Source organism: Apodemus sylvaticus, chromosome 1, assembly GCF_947179515.1.
Source record: "Apodemus sylvaticus chromosome 1, mApoSyl1.1, whole genome shotgun sequence".
Lineage (NCBI taxonomy): Eukaryota > Metazoa > Chordata > Mammalia > Rodentia > Muridae > Apodemus > Apodemus sylvaticus.
The window spans coordinates 23,823,199-23,842,299 of NC_067472.1; the positions used below are offsets into that span (position 1 = coordinate 23,823,199).

Here is a 19,101-nt window from a genome sequence, read left to right on the forward strand (position 1 = left end):
CCCCAGGAGCTCAAAGTCACTAGAAAGATAAGATAGACTGAGTTACAGCAGCCCAGCAAATGTGATAAATTCTTCTCCAAAAAGGAACCAAACAAATTTTTGCATGTTTATCCAGTCACCTTACATTGACAGGCTTATGAGGTAATGTGTCTGATACTGGCTTGCAACCTGTGCTCAAAGGCAGATGCTTCCACAGTGAATCCTAAGCACGTGCTTCTCTTGATGTTTGCTAAGTTCTTTTCTTCAATACTATGTATGTGTCTGTGTGTCTGTGTGTGCGAGTGTGTGTGTGTGGAAGGTGACATGCCTTAAGTTTCTTGGGCACCTGGCTGGTATTTATCCAAGAGTTGGGATGGAAAGATAATGACTGTCTCACAGTAGCACACAGTTACATGACTTCTAACATTTTAGAAGCCCAGGAACCTAATCTAGATGTGCTGTTCACTGTCAGAGGCACTCACTGTAAGAGGTGCACGTAAGAGGGAAGAGTTTGCCACAAGCTTAAGACCACCCTTGGCTCTATAGTGAATGCCAGGCCAGCCAAGACAACATAGCAAAACACTGTCTCAACAAACAAACAAACAAACAAATAATAACAATAATAAAAGGCCAGATAGCATAGGACTATAATCCCAGCTTTTAAGGAGGCAATAGAAAAATAATATATTTACAGCCAGCTTTGACTGCCTAAAGAGTTTAGGACCAGCCTGGGATACATGATACTATATCTATAAACAAACAAATAAATAAATAAGTAAAACAAAGATAAAAAAATCCCAAAATACTATAATTAAATATCTGCTGCTATGTTAATCTTTTGTGCTTCCACATTTTCTCTTTCCATGCTCTGTATTGTATTTCTTTGGTATAAATCTTTTAAAAGATTTATATATATATATATATATAATATATATAATGTATATAAATTCTCTGTCTTCAGGTGTGTCTTCATGTCAGAAGAGGAAATCAGTTCCAATCATAGATGGTTGTGAGACATCATCTTTGTGAGATTGTTTGTGGTTACTGGGAATTGAACTCAGGTCCTCTAGAAGAGCAATCAGTGCTCTTAACCACAGAACAGTCTCTCCAGCCCCTCTGTATTATATTTTTTAACTTACTCTAAAAATAATGTTACAAACCCTTTGTTCTGGTTTTACAGTGACCTTTGTTTCAGAGTCACAAGATTCTGCCTTAACCAGTACAGACACTTAACCAGACCTTATCATAAGAGTACAGATTATTATCATAAACAAAGAAAGGCAACATGGTAGCAATAGGAAAATGGTAAATATTGACCAGGGCTGGCAGGGAAGAGGCTATTCCAGAAAAGCTGTTTTATTAGGAACAGAAAGTTAAGTGGGTCACGGACCAGTGAGTAGTAGGCAGAAAGGATGGAGGTGTGGGAGACTGAAGGAGACAGAAGAAGGCTGAGGTGACTGGGCAAGCACTCTTCCTCAGCTCATCGCTAGGTAGCCCGGTCTACCCTGGGAACTCCTGTCAGGTTCTCCTACCCTGGCAGTGTGAGGGCAGATGGGTGACGGAAGCTGTTAGGGAATGGCTGGCAGATATGGTAACGTGTGCCATTTTTCCTCGAGGAGGAGAAGAGCAGGATTCCTGGAAAGAGCAGAGCAGTTGTCACCCATCGGGTCTTAGGGTGCCAAAGGCTAACGTAACTGTACCATAAGGTGTCTGAGCACTGCCAGCTTTTCTGTGCTGAGTAGGAACTGTCCCTGTCACCTGCATATAGTAGCAGTCTTCAAAAATATTACTGTTGAGTTTCTGGGAAGAAGACTATTCATTTTAGGAATTGGGAGGATTCATTTGATTGACTTCACGGGCGTTATGATGGGAGACCGTTCCCAGGTATTAAGGAAACATCACTGGTAAAGCAAGTATCACATAAAGAGTTACTAGCATTTAAGAAGGTCACAGGTGATTAAAGCTTTTGAGGATTTGACCAAATAGTACTGTTGTCATGTTAGGAAACAAGATGGCATTTGCACAGGGAACTGTGGAGGGACTGTGGAGGGAAGGGAGGCACTATGAGCTACGATGAGTCAGCAGATCTGATTGTGAGCATTGGTCTGTTCTCAAATTGTCAATCTCTCTGATCCTCTAATTCCTTGCAACATCAGGGGACTGGATTAAATAATACAGATGGTCTCTAACTAAGAAGTTCCATTTGCTGTTGTTTCAAGGCAGGGTTCTACTCTAGTCCAGACTGGCCTAGAATCCACTGTGAAGTCCAAACCAGTTCTAAATAGCAATAGGAGATAAGTTCTATTTAAGTGTGATAGTTGGTCTGAAGCTAGGAGTCACCGGTTATTTCAGGAGAGAACATGAATGCTAGTAGGAAGGTGGATTTGTAGTTGAAAGAAAAAAGGGAGAATTTTGCATCTGGACTTTGTTATCTCAGTGAAATAAGCAGAATTGTTAATGGAGAATGAAGCTTTCTAGGTAAGACTAACTGCTGGGTGTGGGAGGTTGGGAGTGTAGCTTGGTGGTGGAATGCTTGCCCAGCTTGTGCACTGTCCTGGTGCATTCTCAGCAATGCAAGCCATAGGAGGAGGAAAGATGAACTTATTTGACCTTGGTGGCTTATAGTAGCCATCTCAGGTCAGGAGCCAAGAAATGTTGTCTTGGAAATGTTGGAGATATTCAGGAATCCCCCAGAAGTCTACGTAAAGCTTGTGAGACCAGTCAAGATGGTGTGTGCCCTTCTCAGCTGGGTTGGGCTGCCTACGTGCAGAGGGAGAAAGAATATGATGTGTAGAGTTGAACAAGCGCGTGGGTAACATGCATGGGGAAGAGGAGGGGTCGAAGGGTGTGAGGGGCAATCTTCATGTCGGACCACAGGCTCTGAGAACCTAGGAGAGAACTGAAGAAATGAAGGGGGTTCCAGGCAGGAAGATGGTGTAGGTGGTGAGGACTGGGGCTGCCTGTGTAGAAGAGTTGAGCAAACTAGGAAGAATCAAGAGATGCCGTCTCCAGTGGGTTGAGTAATGCCCCCTGAAAAGTCATGTGTATGTGAAATTTCAGACACATCGTTTGGAAACAGGATGTGTATGTGGTTGTTTAAGATGAGGTTGTCCTGGATTATGGCAAACTTTAAATCCTGTGACTGGTGTCTTTCAGAGATGAAATAAGGACACTCAGATATGCAGGGAGTAGGTCACATGACTACAGGAAGTGATTGGAGTGATTGGCATGGTTGCTAAGGAACTCTAGGAGCCACTGTGTGGGAAGAGGCAGGAGGACTCTTTCTCACATGCTTCATGTGAACTATGCCTCTGCCAGCACCTGAGATTTCCCTTTCAGAGTCTTAAGCTGCCAGAGAACATCCCATTAAGGCACCCAATTTGCAGATCTTTGTTAGGATAGTACTGGGAAGACTCACACCCATTCAGTCAGCAGTCCTAGCTTGGCATTGTCCTTTGTTGTCATGACAATCAGTCATTGTTTGTATCTCTGGGTGACATCCAAGCCTAGGTCTCATTAATGTGCCATGCCAGCATAGGCACTGGCATGTTGGTAAGGAGACAGCCTGTGCAGAAGGGTGTGCTCAGCGGGCTTTGGTGTTCCCTCCTCTTTCATGGAACACCTACTGTTGTTCAGCCCTGAAGGAAGAGCTCCAGAATCCAAAGGTGTAATGGACAGACACTGCTATTTTTCACCTTCTAGGTTCTCTAAGATTATATTCTATAGATAACCAGGAGGTTGAAGTTTTGGTGTATGTGTGTGCATGCACATCTTTGTGTGTGTGCGTATGTGTGTGTGTTGCCTGTGTGGGCTTGCACGGCTAGAGGTCAATGCCTGAGGACATCCTCAGCTGCTCCCCACCTTACTCTTTGAGATGGGACTCTCACATTGAATCTGAGGCTCACTGAGTCAGCTAAGCTGATTTGCCAATGAGCTCCAGGGATTTGTCTGTCTTTGACTCCCTCAGCACTAGTGCATTTTATGGACTAAGCCATCTTCCAAGGCCATTTTTGTCTCTTAAGAAAAGGTAAAGTTTGTCAATAAGTTTTGAAGATTTAGTAACTAAAAGAGAGGGAAGAGGTTGTAGGCAGAGTTGAGAGTGTTTTAGAGAAAGAAAGGTTCCGTGTAGCTGAGGGTTGAAGTCAGGAGGAAGGTGGCAGTGAGAAGGAGCCATTGAGGGACCTTAGGAGCTAGGGGACATTTGTGGAGAAGGATCTAAAGGACAGCAGAGAGTGAGGACATCAACCTATTGTGTGGGGGAAACTTTCTCCCTTGAATCTGTGGAGTGATTGGGAGGTAAAGGAGGGGACAGATGGGTGTTGAAGTCACAAACAGAAGATAAGATGAGGACATGGACACTGAGGTGCTTGGCAAGAAAGGGGCTACAAGGGTTATCTTGGTGAGCCTGGCAATTGTAACTTAGGAAGTTTGGTGGGTGGGATCCTAACATGGCTCCTGGGTTGGTTTCTAGAGGAAGAAGCAGTGAGAAGCAGGGCGTGGCAGAATGGGAGGTGGGGGCTCGAAGTTTAGCTATACATTTGGTTCTCTGTGGCATTTCTTCATCTTTTTGGCCCCTGATCTCAGGCTGGCTCCTCAGGTGAGCGCTTGCTCACTATAGCTGGTCCAGACCACAGCTCTTCTCTCACTGTCCTTGTGCTCTCCAGTGTTCTCTTGTCTCTGCAAAGATGGTCTGACCAAAGGTCCTAATACACCATGAATGCATTTTCTGAAAGAAACTGTCTTAAACTGTCTTAAGCACCAAGTTCCCAGTCAGAGCCACCAAATCATGTCCTTTACCTTGGGCACAGGACAAGTCCAGGAGACCAGGGTCCTAGGTATACAGCTGCAGGCCAAGGACCATCACTAACTGGTTCCCCTTCTGTATTTCAGAAGAAGAGGAAGAAGACCAGGGGGATGAAGACAAGGTAGATGGCATGATCAGAGGCCCTGGGCCCAAGGGGCCATCTGGGACAGTGTCAGAAGCTCAGCTTGCTCGGAGGATCACCAAAGGAAAGAACAGCCGGAGGATGCTATCCAACAAGCCTCAGGATTTCCAGGTGGGAAGGGGTTTGCTGCTCTGTGCACCGACTGCCACCCCCTGGGCCCACAGCCCAGCCACTGCTGTGACATCGTGATAGACATAGTCCTATGGACAGGGCCTCAGCCACTGAAAAAGGATATAAGGACCTGCACCCAGAAAGGAGTCTCCTGTCTATAAGCACGAAGGGTGTATAGAGTCAGAGTAGAGAAGCTGCTTCAGAGGGATGTAATGGGAACGTTCCTTTCCTCTGGAAGCAGGCCGGGGCTGATTAGCAAAGACTAGCAGCTGCTCAGGCACCAGTTGCATGTTTCTTAGCTCTCAGCATGAGTGCATCACAGGGGCACTTGAAGACCAGGCAATGGGATGCAGTGCCTGAATCTCAGGCTGCCCGGCTTCTCCCAGGCCAGCTCTGAACCCTTTCTTCTGCTCAGTGAGCAGAGACGGCTCCTTCCAGACTAGGAAGTCTCAGTACCAGTTTTAGCCATCCTTATGAGCCAGAGAGCTGAGGTGACACTAGAGGACTTCTTTGTACCACGCCCTGGGGAAGCTTTGGTAACACCACCATTTTGTGCTTGCAGATCCGTGTCAGAGTGATCGAGGGCCGTCAGTTATGCGGCAACAACATAAGGCCCGTGGTGAAAGTTCACATCTGTGGTCAGACACACCGCACGAGGATCAAGAGAGGGAACAATCCATTTTTTGATGAGGTGAGTGGGTTGAGAGCGCACAGCCCTGCTCGCCCAGTCTGTCCTGTTTGGACATGTCTCTGTCTGCCAATTTCACCCAGTTCACAGAGGACGGCAACACATGGGCTAAGAATGGAAAAGCCCAGTATAGGCCTCCGCGTGATGCACAGAGAGTTCACATGACCTCAAGCCACCTAACTAGCTTCTGCTAATTTCCAGTTGCCTGTGTCTTCCCGTCACGTCTAGTTTCCCCTAGGCCCCTTTATCCTGGTGATGGAACCTGCGCCCACCCAAGCTCCTGTACACTACAGAATGACTCTGAAGGTTGGCTGTGACCTTGTACAATTCAGGGTTTAAGAGGTGTCAAAATTTGTTTGGCTACAAAAAAAAATATTTCCTATTAAAGGAAAGCCACATGAACAAGCAATGCAGTCCGGTTCCATTGACTTCTGTGACATGCTCAAAAGTGTTTAATGCCTCACCGGTCATCTCAGACCCCACAAAATTACATCTGGGCATGAACAGAAACAATGTAGGAGCCCCTCAGAGGCGACCTGTGCTATGCTCGGGAGACACAGCTTTCAGATTCCTCAGCCTGGGTCTTTCCTGGTTTCTCTTCTTCCCTACAGTATCGAACCCCAGTCCCAATTCTGGCTCTGTCCTTTTTTTCTGTCTACATTCATAAAAGAAACCAGTTTCTTCTCTTCTGGCCCCTGTCCCTTGTCTTATTCAAGTGAGGTAAGGAACCAACCCCATTTCCTTCAAACCCATACTGATGACAAACAAAAGCATATAGATGCCTATGATGCCAGTGACTGGGGCTTTAGACATGAGACATGTCGGTTAATGCTTTCATGATATGGGAGGTATGTTAACTAAGCTACTATGAGGAGTGCAGCAAGGGTCTCCATCTTCCTCAGGCTTTTCATATCCGTCATCTTAAGTAGGTAAGTGTGGTACCAGAGACTGAACCTGGAGCATCAAACTAGGGTACCCATCATGCACCATACTAGGTGTGCCCTTAGCTATAGCCCCAGACCCCTCACCTCTTTACAGGGCACCTATGTCTTGATAGTACATAAAAGTTCCATCTACTGTGTGCTGTAGATAATATGTCAGCAGCTATCAGATTGTGGAGATAGAGATAGATAGATAGATAGATAGATAGATAGATAGATAGATAGATAGATAGATAGATAGATAGATAGACAGATAAATAGACAGACAGATAGATAGATAGATAGATAGATAGATAGATAGATAGATAGATAGATAGATAGACAGGCAGACGGACAGACAAACAGACAGACAGATTTTTTTCAGTCACTTTCACTCTGTAGCCCAGGCTGGGCAGAGATCTTGACTTTTTTACCTCAGTGTCTCAAGTTCTGGGATTGCAGGTATATAACAGTAGGTACTATGGACTAGCTGTGGAATATTTTTATAAAACAATTGAGAAACCTCAAGAAAAATAGAACTATTCTAGATAAAATGGAACTGGAAAGATAGGATCCAGATTCAGTTGTGATCTTTGTCTGGATCCTAGATTTGGAGGAAAATCCAAGAATTTTTGTTTTGAAATATATAGAAAAATCTTAAAATCGATTGCCTATGTGTTCATTTTGGGGATATAGTAATAGCATTGTGATTATACAAAAAAGGTGCCCTTACTCTTATGAAACATGCACAAATACACTTTGAAGGAATAAATTACCATGATATCTAAACTTTGTTTTGAGTGATTCAGTTAAAAATTTAAAAAGAAAGAAAAAGAAATAAAGCAAAAAAAAAAATCAAGAAAGACTAGCCTTGCTTTAGCTTTTCTGGATATTTTAAGATGGCCATAGTCATCTTAAGTAGAAACTTATTTTTCTTCCCAGTTTGGAAAAACTGTAATAAATCTATTTTCCTGAAAAGGAAAACAAGACCTCTGGGTGGTGGTGGTGGTGCACACCTTTAATCCTAGCACTTGGGAGGCAGAAGCAGGTAGATCTCTGTGAGTTTGAGGCTAGGCTGGTCTGCAGAGTGAGTTCCAGGACAGCCAGAGCTTCATAGTGAGACTCTGTCTCAAAAGAGAGACAGAGACAGATACAGAGACAGAGAGAGGAAGAGACAGACAGAGAGAGGGGGAAGAGAGGAAGAAAGGAGAGGAGAGGAAAGAAAAGAAAAGGAAAAAGAAAAGAAGCAAATGTCCTATGTCCTACTATAGTAACAAAGACAAAAGGTATTGTTTTTTATTTAAAATATTTCCACATAAGAAGTTGTCGAAAATGATTTTGTTTTAGTAAATGCTACTTTTTAAGGTCCTCATTGTAGCCCAGGCTAACCTAACTCACTGTGTAACTCAGGCTGGCTTCCAGTCATGGCAGTCCTCACACCTCAGCCTCTCATGTGCTGGGAAAGAGGTGGTGAGGCTTGACTGAGAAGGAATTACCCCAGTTGAGTGGACAATGTTTTCCTTAAAGGCATTAGACAGAAATGATAGAACTGAGAATGTTAGTGAACCGAGTGGGCATCCCAGCCGTCAGCACGCACTGTAGTCAAAGTATCAATGTGAAATAATCTAGATCCTCACTTTAGTTAGCTGTAAATATCCTGTGCTAAGTGAGCAAGTTTGCCCGTGTCAGCTATTTCTCGTGTTTTCCTTTGCCAGCATGCAGAGATGGGTAAGTGCTCACACCACCATACCTAGTTCCAAACATGGTTAGCAGTTTTCTAGGCAAACCTTCAGCATCAGCTCCTCCTGGCCTGAGCCACTGCTAATGTCCCGTGTGTTCTGTGTTGTTTTGACAGTTATTTTTCTACAATGTGCATATCACACCCTCTGAGCTCATGGATGAGATCATCAGCATCCGGGTAAGGGGCAAGGGCAGGAGGACACTGCTCGCTGACCACTGGACGAAGGCCATCAGCTCACCTTTCTCCTTTCCTCCAGGTTTATAATTCCCATTCTCTGAGGGCAGATTGTCTGATGGGGGAATTCAAGGTGAGTGACAACAGTGTACTTCTTTCAATGATACAAAGATTCCTAATAGGGAATCTGATTCACAGCCAGGCCTCAAAGCACACATGGCAGTGACATCTTTAGGGTTCTAGGTAAAGGACAGACACCATGATTTTTGCTGAAGGCTTCATATATCTTATCTACCTTAAAAGTATAACACTAATAACATTCCAAAGCACATGCTTTGGGATGTCAATGAAGGCCTGTGACAGCTTCTGTCTGTGGATGGAAGCAAAGATGTTGCTACAAAGGACTTGCTTGGTCTTGGCAGAAGGCCCCAACCAGCTCTGCTTACCAACAGTCCTAGAGTTCTGTCTAAAAAGCCGGCTGTAAGTCTGAAATGAGAACAGACAAGCGAAGTTACACTTTTTCAGTAGTGCTCACTGAGCAGATTCTTGACTGGCACTTCAGCAGTCCCAGAGGATGAGCTGCCTTCAGAAGGAAGAAGATCCAGTCGCTAACATGCTTCCAAGATGATCTGGTCCAGGCAGACCTCGGTCATACCCTGCCTGTCACTGGGGTGGATTCTCTTAACCACTTTGATCCTCGGTCGCAGAATGGAATCGTAGAGATGTGTAAAGACATCATGGAAGCGTCCAATCACCAATTAGATTAGTATTCACATTAAGACTGGCTGGAAAGGAAGGAAGGTTGGACAGGAACGGGTAAGGTGATTTCCTGTAGGGTGATTAACTGTCCCAGTTTCTCTGGCACTTTTTCTGTGGAAACTAAGAAAGTCTTGGGGAAACTGGGACATGCTGGTCACCCTGCTTTCACGGTTTATTCCAACCCAACATCTAGCACACACATTCAGTAATGACCCATTCAGAGTCTTCCACATATCATACATCAGACAACATGCTGATACAAAGTGGGTGAGGCTGGAATTTAGATCTTGGAAGTTTAAAGGTGAGGGCATCGAATCTAAATATAATGTGGGTTTTGTTTTTTTTTTTTTTTTGTCTTTAAAGTGACAAGACTGATTTTAAAATATATTTAACTTGTTTTTTAATTTTTTCCCAGATTGATGTTGGATTTGTTTATGATGAACCTGGTAAGTCATGTTCCGCCCCCCCAATCAACTTTACTTGCCTTACTCCTTCTAATTTTGAAGAAAATCCTAGAGCTTAAGAAAATCTCAGAAGAAATTTCTTGAAGAGATTTCTTTTCAGTGGTGGGGATCAAGCTAAGGCCCTTGTAAATGCTAGGAAAGAGCTCTCCCATAGAGGCATGCCCCTCAAACCCATCACAGGAATAAGAAAACACTGTTTCTCTAATGAGGAGGATACTTAACGATCATAGCTGATAACAAATACGGATGTCTAATATTTTTAATCTTAACATGCATAAATAGATGACTTCTTCGTTTTGTGATGATCTCATGATCTTATTAAGATCAAATTGTGAAACTGTTATAGAGCTCAGAGAGTCTCTTGAGTCACACCAGGATAGGAGGGCAGGACTAAGATGTGTGCAGAGCAGGAGATGTTGATTTGTGGACTTGCCTGGAGAACTGACTGGAATCACAATACTGGCAGCACATCATCTTTAGAGTGTCCCTGTCCTTTTGCTCCTCTATGTTAGGCCATGCTGTCATGAGGAAATGGCTCCTTCTCAATGACCCAGAAGACACCAGCTCAGGGGCAAAAGGTTACATGAAAGTCAGCATGTTTGTCCTGGGGACCGGAGACGAACCCCCTGTAAGTACCTCACCCTCTACCTTCTGTTCTTAAAAACGCAGTTAAGCAGTGGGCTGTGAAATGGAACTCAGATTCCAAGCTGCAACTCCTATCCCTGATTCCTCCAATTCCAAGTTGTCGTTTGCTGATCAGAGATTATCATTGCAGCTCGGATTCCTTCTTGGCGTGCCCTAGTATTTGTGAGTCTTTCTTTTAGGGGGCAGGGATGTTGAGTCAGGGTCACATATAGCTCAAGCTAGCTTCAGATCTAGTTCTGTAGTTAAGGTTGGCTTTAAAACTTCTGATCTTCCTGCCTCCACCTGCTATGTGCTGTGCTGGGATTACAGGTGTGCATCACAGCACCCAGGAGTAAGTATTTAATTCAAGACAGATGTTTGTTTGTGTGTGTGTGTGTGTGTGTGTGTGTATGTGTGTAACTTCATTGTTTCATTAGAAAGACTTGAGTTCATCTTCCATGCAAAGATTCATTATCTCATCACTTTCTTCCACCTGATGGGTTAGGGATAGTTCCAGAAATCAGATGGCAAACTAGAAACAGGAACAGGCCAGAGAGAAACCAGAACACAGGAGTACACACGCATCCTCAATGCTGGTGCTCATGAGACTACAGGAGGATACGGAAACACTGAAGCACTGATATTGTAGAGGTTTTAAGGCTGAAAGAAAAATCAATAACTGAACCTTTAAGCACCAAACATTAGAGGTCATAATGGAGGCAATTCTAGATATCAATAGCTTGGCTTCTTTTGGAATTGCTTCTTCTTCATGTGTGTGATTTTAACCACATGTCTCTCATAGACTGAGAAACGAGACCGTGACAATGACAGTGATGACGTGGAGAGTAACTTGTTACTTCCAGCTGGCATTGCCCTCCGGTGGGTAACCTTCTTGCTGAAGATCTACCGAGCTGAGGACATCCCCCAGAGTATGTACTGCCTTAGTCATGCATGGGAGGGGGCGTTCAGTAGTCTTTGGAATGGTACATGTTGAACTCATACTCTGAATACTGATGGATGCTCCTTCGATAAGGTTCCCTTCTAAAAGACCCACTGAATTAGACTACTCTGTGGGCAGAAAGAAAGGTTTGTTGGGATCAAACTGCAAAAGCTGTCTCTCAGGAGGCAGAGAGAAGAGAAAAATAGCAGAAAAACAAGCAGATATTATATGCAGCCATATAATATCTTTGGGGTCTTTGAGCTGATATAGGCTGTACAGATTGACCCAGAACTTGATGCCCTTGCCATAGGGAGGTGATCTTTGAAGGTGGACTGTTGTGTTATTTATTTTGTGTGCCTGGCCCTTTAAAGGATCCCCAATGTCTGCTCAATTAGTCTCATAATACAATAGAGAAAGACATAGTTATTGCCTCTTGGACTTCTGGGAAAAGAACAGAGGAGAATATGAAAAGTCAGTAGAGGCTGAGAGAGGTTGCATAGGGAAAGTAGGGTTGGAGTAGGCAGATGAATAGGGTCCAGGTGAGAGAGTAGGGTTAGAGAAGAGGTGCTAGAAGAAAGAACATTGAGTCAAGCTAAGGAAGAGAAGAAAAGGCATTGAGCAGAGTGAAAATAAGAGACTGTTGATCAAGGGGAAACTGAGCTGAGCCAGAGAAGATACAGTTAAAGATAAAGATACAGTTAAAGATAAAGATAGGAGACAGTTAGGAGAACCCACACAAAGTAGCAAAACAAACAAACAAAGGCAAGTCACTGGGGACTAAAGGAGATTCCTGGTAAGCATCTTTGGGCCTCTGTTTACCCAGCAATGATCCTTCTGTTTACCTGGCCAAAGTCCTTCTATTTAGGACATTGTCACCAGCACTGCCATTTTGGGGGTCCCAATTTGGACCTAACAGGTCTCAGGGATCAAGCTCAGGTTGTAGGGCTTAGTGGCCAGTGCTTTACCCACTGAGCCATCTCTCTGGCCCTACCTAAAGAAAGTGTAAAATTTTTGTAACAAAAATACGCTTACTGTTGGACTATTAAATATACCCGAGCAGCTCCAGGAAGATGGCTCAGCAGGTAAAGGAGGCTTGCCTGCTTTTCAAGCTTGATCTGATTCCAATTCCCCAGGACCCATGTAAAACCTGCAGGCTTGTGTCTGCAGTCCTAGCACCTCCTAAATCTAGGTGGGATACCAAGACAGGAGGCTACCCCTGAAGTTGGGTGGGTCAGCTAACCTGAAGTACATGGCAGAGTGGCAAACAACAAGAGACACCTTGCCTCAAAAACAAGACAGAAGCTGTCGATTAACACCTAACATTGTCCTCTGACTTCTATGTTCATGTTGTGGCATGCATGTGCCCTCGCACATAAAACATGTATACACATATATGCACATACATAGTAAAAATATCTTAAGAAGTATTGAGCAAAGTATAGTTTCAGCAACTGTTTGTCCCTACTGTCTTATGAGCCACGTTTGCTGAGAGGTCTGACCCTTTTAAGCAAATGAGTTACAAAGATTCCATTTATAAGGAGCAAGCTGCCAGCCCAGCATCCTTCCCGCCTCCTCTGCCTGGCTCTGGGGAGCAGGACTCTTCCCCAAGTTCCCCAGGTGGCAGGCAACTTGTGCTTCAGGTTTTTCTTCTTCCCCAGGAACCCATCTGTCCTTTCAAAGATTCTAGAATGTTCCCATTCCATCTTTCTCTTGGGAATGTCTGCGATAGATGACATTCAACTTCACATTCATCTCTCTCTCTCTCTCTCTCTCTCTCTCTCCCTCCCTCCCTCCCTCCCTCCCTTTCTCCCTCCTTCCCTCTCTCTCTCCCTCCCTCCCTCCCTTTCTCCCTCCTTCCCTCTCTCTCCCTCCCTCCCTCTCACTCTTCCTCCCTCCCTTCCTCTCTCTCCTTCTCTCTCCCTCTCCCTCTCTCTCTCTCTCTCTCTCTCTCTCTCTCTCTCTCTCTCTCTCTCTCCCTATGTCACTCTCTCACAAGACAAAGAACATTTTTGCTGCTAGTTCTTACCACCACAAAGAACAGTTCTTCTTCAATCTCTTTTGATGCATTGGGGGAATTTTAAATTGTGTTGAATGAGTTTCGCTGTTTTAAGAGAGTAGATTTCATGTCTTGGGTGTGGTCCGTTCCTTTTCAGTGGATGATGCCTTCTCACAAACAGTGAAGGAAATATTTGGTGGCACTGCAGATAAAAAGAATCTCGTGGACCCTTTTGTGGAAGTCTCCTTTGCTGGGAAAAAGGTTCGTATGTGGTCTAAATGTGTATATCTCTTAGAACAGTCATTTCTTGGTGGTGAATTCTTAGTGATCTTTGGGAAATGGCCCCTGGTCAGTGAACCACTCTGCCGAGACACTGGTTATCTAAATCTGGATATGCCAGGCTTCTCCACAACCTTATTTCAGAGTAAAAAGCATACAGGACTCAAATTAAAAAAATCTGTCTTTTGGAGTTTAGTGAGACCAACAGTGGACTGTCATAGTTATTTCTCAGGTTCAACCATTCCCTTAATCATGGTCCCAAGATTTCACCAGCCAGCCATTAATCATTTCTAGCCTCCATTCTGCTGCTGAGGTAAAAACATCTGACCAAAGGCACCATAGTGGAGGAAAACGTTTATTTCAGCTCACAGATTTCAGCCCATCACTGAGGATAGTCACATGGGGATTTAAGCAAGAACTCAAATGAGAAAGCACACAGGAACACAGCTTACTGGAGCAGTCTCCGCCTGGTTCCCAGGCTCACGCATAGCTAGCTTTCCTACACAGTCCAGGATCTCCTGCTTAGGGAACGGTGCTGTCCACAGTGGGCTACGTCCTTCTATATCAACTAATAATCAAGACAGTCCTCCACAGACATCCTCATGTGCCAGTTCGATCTAGATAATTCCTCAAAGGAGACCAGTGGTTCTCATCCTTCATGATGCTGTGACCCTTTAATACAGTTTCTCAGATTGCGGTGAACCCCATAAATTTATTTCGGGGTTCCATAAAATTATTTATATTTTATTATTTTACTATTTATTTTATTTATCATTTATATTATTTTATTATTTATTATAATTTAAATTATTATTTAATTATTAAAGAACAGAGCAGAAAAGCCCATCTCAGATTTCTGGAAAAATCAGAAAGACCCTTGGTGTAGGGGAGACCACATCACATCCATCACAGAGATGGTCCAACATGGAGCTTTTATCCCATAGAATGGTATGCCCTGGACAGTCACAGGAACCTTAGCATCTTCTTTGTGTTTGAGCTATTTAGTTACTAAAGCAGGAATCCATACATAGCACCCATGTGACCGCATGTGATTTCCTAGGAGGGTTGTTGTAGACACAGTGGGAGCCCCTGTCCCTGGGATAAGATGAAGTTTGATTTGAACTGTAGACTTAACTCCACAGTCAGCCGCAGCCCTTGACTGCCTCTGAGTTTCACTTTCCTAAGCTGTGAATGTGAGTGCTAATGATCTCACAGGGTCTTTGAGTTGGTTAATTAGTTTCAGAAGTCATCTGCTTCATGTCCTGGGAATGTGGAAATGAGCACATGGACATAGTTCTCTCAGAGCCTAGAAGACATAGACGGTCTTAATCTGTCTTCTGTTGCTGGAACAAAATACCCAAGGCTGAGTAATTTGTAGAGTAGAAGTTTATTTGGCTCATGGTTTTGAGGCTGGAAAGTCCACAAACACAGCGTAGATATCTGCCCAGAATCTGGTAAGGACCTTCCACTTCATGGTACCATGGCAGAAGGGCCTGTGACATGAGGGGGTAAATGGGCCAGTTGAAATCTCTCTACTAATACCATCATGAGAGCCCCACTCTTGTGACCTCCTCACTTTCAATTTCTTCCCCAAAGGTTCTACTTCCAAATCCTATGCACGTAGGAATTTCAATATTATGTTTTCAACTTTGGGAGCACATTGAAATCATCACATAGTAGAGCAAATGAGAACCGAAGGGTTTTAGTCAGTGCTGAGAACTACACAGAAAACAAAGTGACAGCAAGTGATAGATGTGTGTCTATGTATTCATCTGCGTGTGCTTGAATATGCGCATGTGTGTATGTCTGAATGTGTTTATGCGGATATGTGTATGTGAAGTTATCAACTGGGATGCCTTGGATGAAGTAACATTGGAGCAAAGGGTGGGTGTTTAATGACCCCAAAGCCCGGGATTTCCAAGCAGGAAGAGGAGCAGAGGAAGAGGCCATGATGGAAGCCTCCTTCCAGGGCGGGGAAGCCTCTGTGGCTGGAGGAGGGAGAGCCAGGAGGAAAGTGAGACACAAGGTCAGCAGGGGTGGGTTGGGAGGGCTTAACAAGCAGAGAGAGAGAGAGCTCTGAATTTCCTCCTAAGTGGACTTGGAGGGCTCACAGTAGAGTGGTGCCAGGAGTAATCAGGAAGCTGGTCAATTAACAACCATGAGATGCTTATCAAAGAGTATACAATAAATGTTCAGTAACCTCAGTTCCTGTTATGCTCACCTGTTAGATGTTTAGCAAGTGAAGACAGATAAAAACAACCTTTTGGGGCTGGAGAGATGGCTCAGTGGGTAAGGACTCTGGCTGCTCTTCCAGAGGTCATGAGTTCAATTCCCAGCAACCACATGGTGGCTCACAACCATCTGTAATTGGATCCGATGCCCTCTTCTGGTGTGTGGGCGACAGGAAACTCATACAACATTAAATAAATAATTCTTTTTAAAAAAACAACCTTTAGTGGACAGGAGAAGCAAAGGCCAAGGTTAAACTCCAACCCACGTCATATTTAACATATTTATTGTCAGGAAAAATAAAGATTAGGTTTGATGTACATGCGCTGTATGCACAAAGTCCTGGTTCAGTCCTCGTCACAGAGACAAGCGGAGGAGTCGGGAGAGTGGGAGACAGAGAGGAATAGACGGGAAGGAGGAGGAGAGAGGAGAGGGACAGAGAGGAAAGGGAAGGAGGAAGGAAAGGGAAGGGAAGGGGAGGAGAAGGAAAAGAAAGGGGAGGAGAAGGAAAAGAAAGAAGGAAAAAGGGACTGAAGAATGAGTGGAGGGAGGGTTTATAGGTTACTAAGTGTATAACTTGTAAGTAGACCCCTGAAGTCATAATCATGCATGTGTATGCATGCACGCACGCGCGCGCACGCGCGCGCACACACACACACACACACAGTTAGCAGTTAGAACTGTAACTACCTGCTTTCTTGTGTGTGTGATCTTTGCAGGTGTGCACCAACATAATTGAGAGAAATGCAAACCCTGAATGGAATCAAGTTGTCAATCTTCAGATCAAGGTTTGACTTTCTTTTCTTTCATAAAAACTAAGAATATGGGAGGTGGAGGAGGAGCTCTTTGAGGGGCACTGGGAGGGGAGCAACATTCGGTATGTAAATAAATAAAATAATTAATTGATAAAAATAAATTTTAAAAAGTAATACAAAAATAACTTGAAGAACATTGGCTCCACTAGTTAGCAAATTAATGGAGAAATAATTACCACTTTCTGTTTCTCTTTAACAGTTTCCCTCCATGTGTGAAAAAATAAAACTAACAGTATATGACTGGTGAGTTGCAAGTGTGTTGGATTCAGCATTTACGAGTTAAACATCTGGGTACCAAGAGCATCACTTCAGCACCTTTTAGTGATTTTGCGATTCTTCTACAAGAAAGCTAAACCTGGAAGTGGGCAGCAGAGGGTTCTTTAAACATAAAAACAGTAAGGCAATAACAATAATAATAGAAAAGGCTTTTCAGAAAGGTTTTAGAAATCTTGGTTCAGTTGTTCATAAACAAAATAAAGAAGGTAGTCACCTGAAAATGCTCAAAGATAAGAAATTAGGAATCTTATTTCCATTAGGCTGTCCAAATAGGCCAGAAATAGAGTAAACCAATTTTTAGGAAGAAGCATCAAGATGTCTAAACACAACTCTTTGTTATTATTAAAAAGGAAAATTGAAAATGTTGCTTACCTGAAGTGGGGAGAAAAAATTATCAAGTTAGGCATGGTAGCACACGCCTGTGATTCTGGCACTTAGAAGGCTGAAGGGAATTGTGAGTTCTAGGCTATCCTGGCTACATAGTGAGACTAAGGCTCAAGAAAAGAAGGGAAAGTAGAGGGAGGAAGGAGAAGGAAGGGGGGATTTATTGAAGAATTCTTATTAGATCAACCTCTCAAGAATCAATTGGTCACCGTAACCATTCATAGGATGTTCTTGTTGGATGGAGTGTTCAAATGACAGCCCTCAGCCCTCTGAGGAAGAGGCAGAGGAACACATGTCATCCTCATCTCCATGGTAACACTGAGGGGCAGGGACTGTTCTCAGCCTCAGCCTACAGTGAGGACATTGAGGCTCAGAGGGGCCAAGGTAGCTTGCCCACAAGCACTTGATGATTACAGGCCCAGCCGGGCTCACATACTGTGAGGTAACCCCACATTGCACATTGCTTTGGTCAAATGCATTTGACTTTCATGTTATGACAAGCTAGGTGAAGGAGAGACTCTTGTTTAGTGACCATGTCATAACTGAGAGCTGCAGCTGAGATCTGAGGACAAAATGTCCCCTTCTTTAATGTAAAAATTTCAAGACATTGGGGATCCCCAGGTCATATACTGCAAGAGATTCCAGGGCCTGAGGGACCCTTGAGAGTATAGATTTAGCCCTAGTTTAATGGCTTTGGTAGAGCCTATTGACTCTAGAACTGGGTGACTGAGCTATACCAGCATCACCTGTGGTCTCTATGAATGTGGACGTTCCTGCCCTTTGCTGCCCCCTTCAAAGCATGGACATAGATAAGGACACACAAAGAGTCCCAGCTTCCTTGGGGGATCTTTGGGCCCAGTTCTGTGATTGCATATACTGAAGGGCATTGAAAAATGAAGGGAAGGCTAAGGATTCTAAACCTATCTGAAGAGGCAGAAAACATTCAAACCTGTGTTTATGATTGACTAACTCTATCTAATATTTTTCTAACAAATTACCTGGAATGGTTACTTCCTATAAGATATTATGCTCTGATCTTTCCCTCAAACAATGAGGCTTAGGCTTCAGAGAATGTATGCCATTACATTATTAATGAATAAAAGGAATGAAACAGATCAATGTTCGTAGTACATTCCCAACCTGAGGCCTCTCTAGAATGTCCATGGAAAGGTACACATTCATATTTGTACTTATACTGAATATTGGCAAAAATATTTCCCACAATGTAGGTAACATTTAAGCTTTAGTCATGAAGCTGGGCTCTGAGAAACAAAATCTGTCATATACTAGGTGATCAATGCACATTTCAATTTAATTAATTGATAGATCTTTAGATACAGCCCATTATACTTAAGCCACTTTAAACACCATAAAATTACCGTATATATGGTAAGATATAGCTAACTATTTTACACAATATAATTACGGTTGTATAACTAGTCTGTTCCTTTTATGACAATGATGTCAATTGTAGTCATTTGAAAATCCTTTGACTTTTCAGCTAACCTGAATTTCATGACATCAGAATGCATGGTCTGACTGAATCAGGGTTTCTAGAGTGGCTAGAGTGCCATTAGCATAAGACTTACAGGTGTAGTCATTGTGTGTCCACTCCTGGCCTCTAGCTAAGGTTTCCTGAATTGAGCTTGGGTAGATGAGGGTGGGAAGTTCCCATTCAGTCCTAAAGTACAGTGAAGTCTGAGGCCACTGGACAGTTTTTGAGGTCTAAAGTCTTCTAGCTCTTCACTTAATATTATTTATTAAAGCTATAACTTT

At 43.6% G+C, this 19,101-nt stretch overlaps 1 protein-coding gene across 5 annotated transcripts in view; it reads left to right on the forward strand.

The window, feature by feature from the left end:
- Positions 1-19,101, forward strand: part of Myof (myoferlin) — a 152,177-nt gene that overhangs the window by 51,825 nt on the left and 81,251 nt on the right. For 4 of the 5 annotated variants that reach the window (XM_052186522.1, XM_052186543.1, XM_052186565.1 and 1 more), the window contains exons 6-15: positions 4,870-5,036; positions 5,599-5,727; positions 8,500-8,562; positions 8,642-8,692; positions 9,734-9,764; positions 10,295-10,410; positions 11,209-11,335; positions 13,500-13,603; positions 16,570-16,638; positions 16,865-16,908. In XM_052186522.1, the coding sequence (XP_052042482.1) occupies positions 4,870-5,036; positions 5,599-5,727; positions 8,500-8,562; positions 8,642-8,692; positions 9,734-9,764; positions 10,295-10,410; positions 11,209-11,335; positions 13,500-13,603; positions 16,570-16,638; positions 16,865-16,908 (901 nt within the window). The remainder of the gene's footprint in view (positions 1-4,869; positions 5,037-5,598; positions 5,728-8,499; positions 8,563-8,641; positions 8,693-9,733; positions 9,765-10,294; positions 10,411-11,208; positions 11,336-13,499; positions 13,604-16,569; positions 16,639-16,864; positions 16,909-19,101) is intronic. The other variant, XM_052186532.1, reaches the window with a different exon arrangement.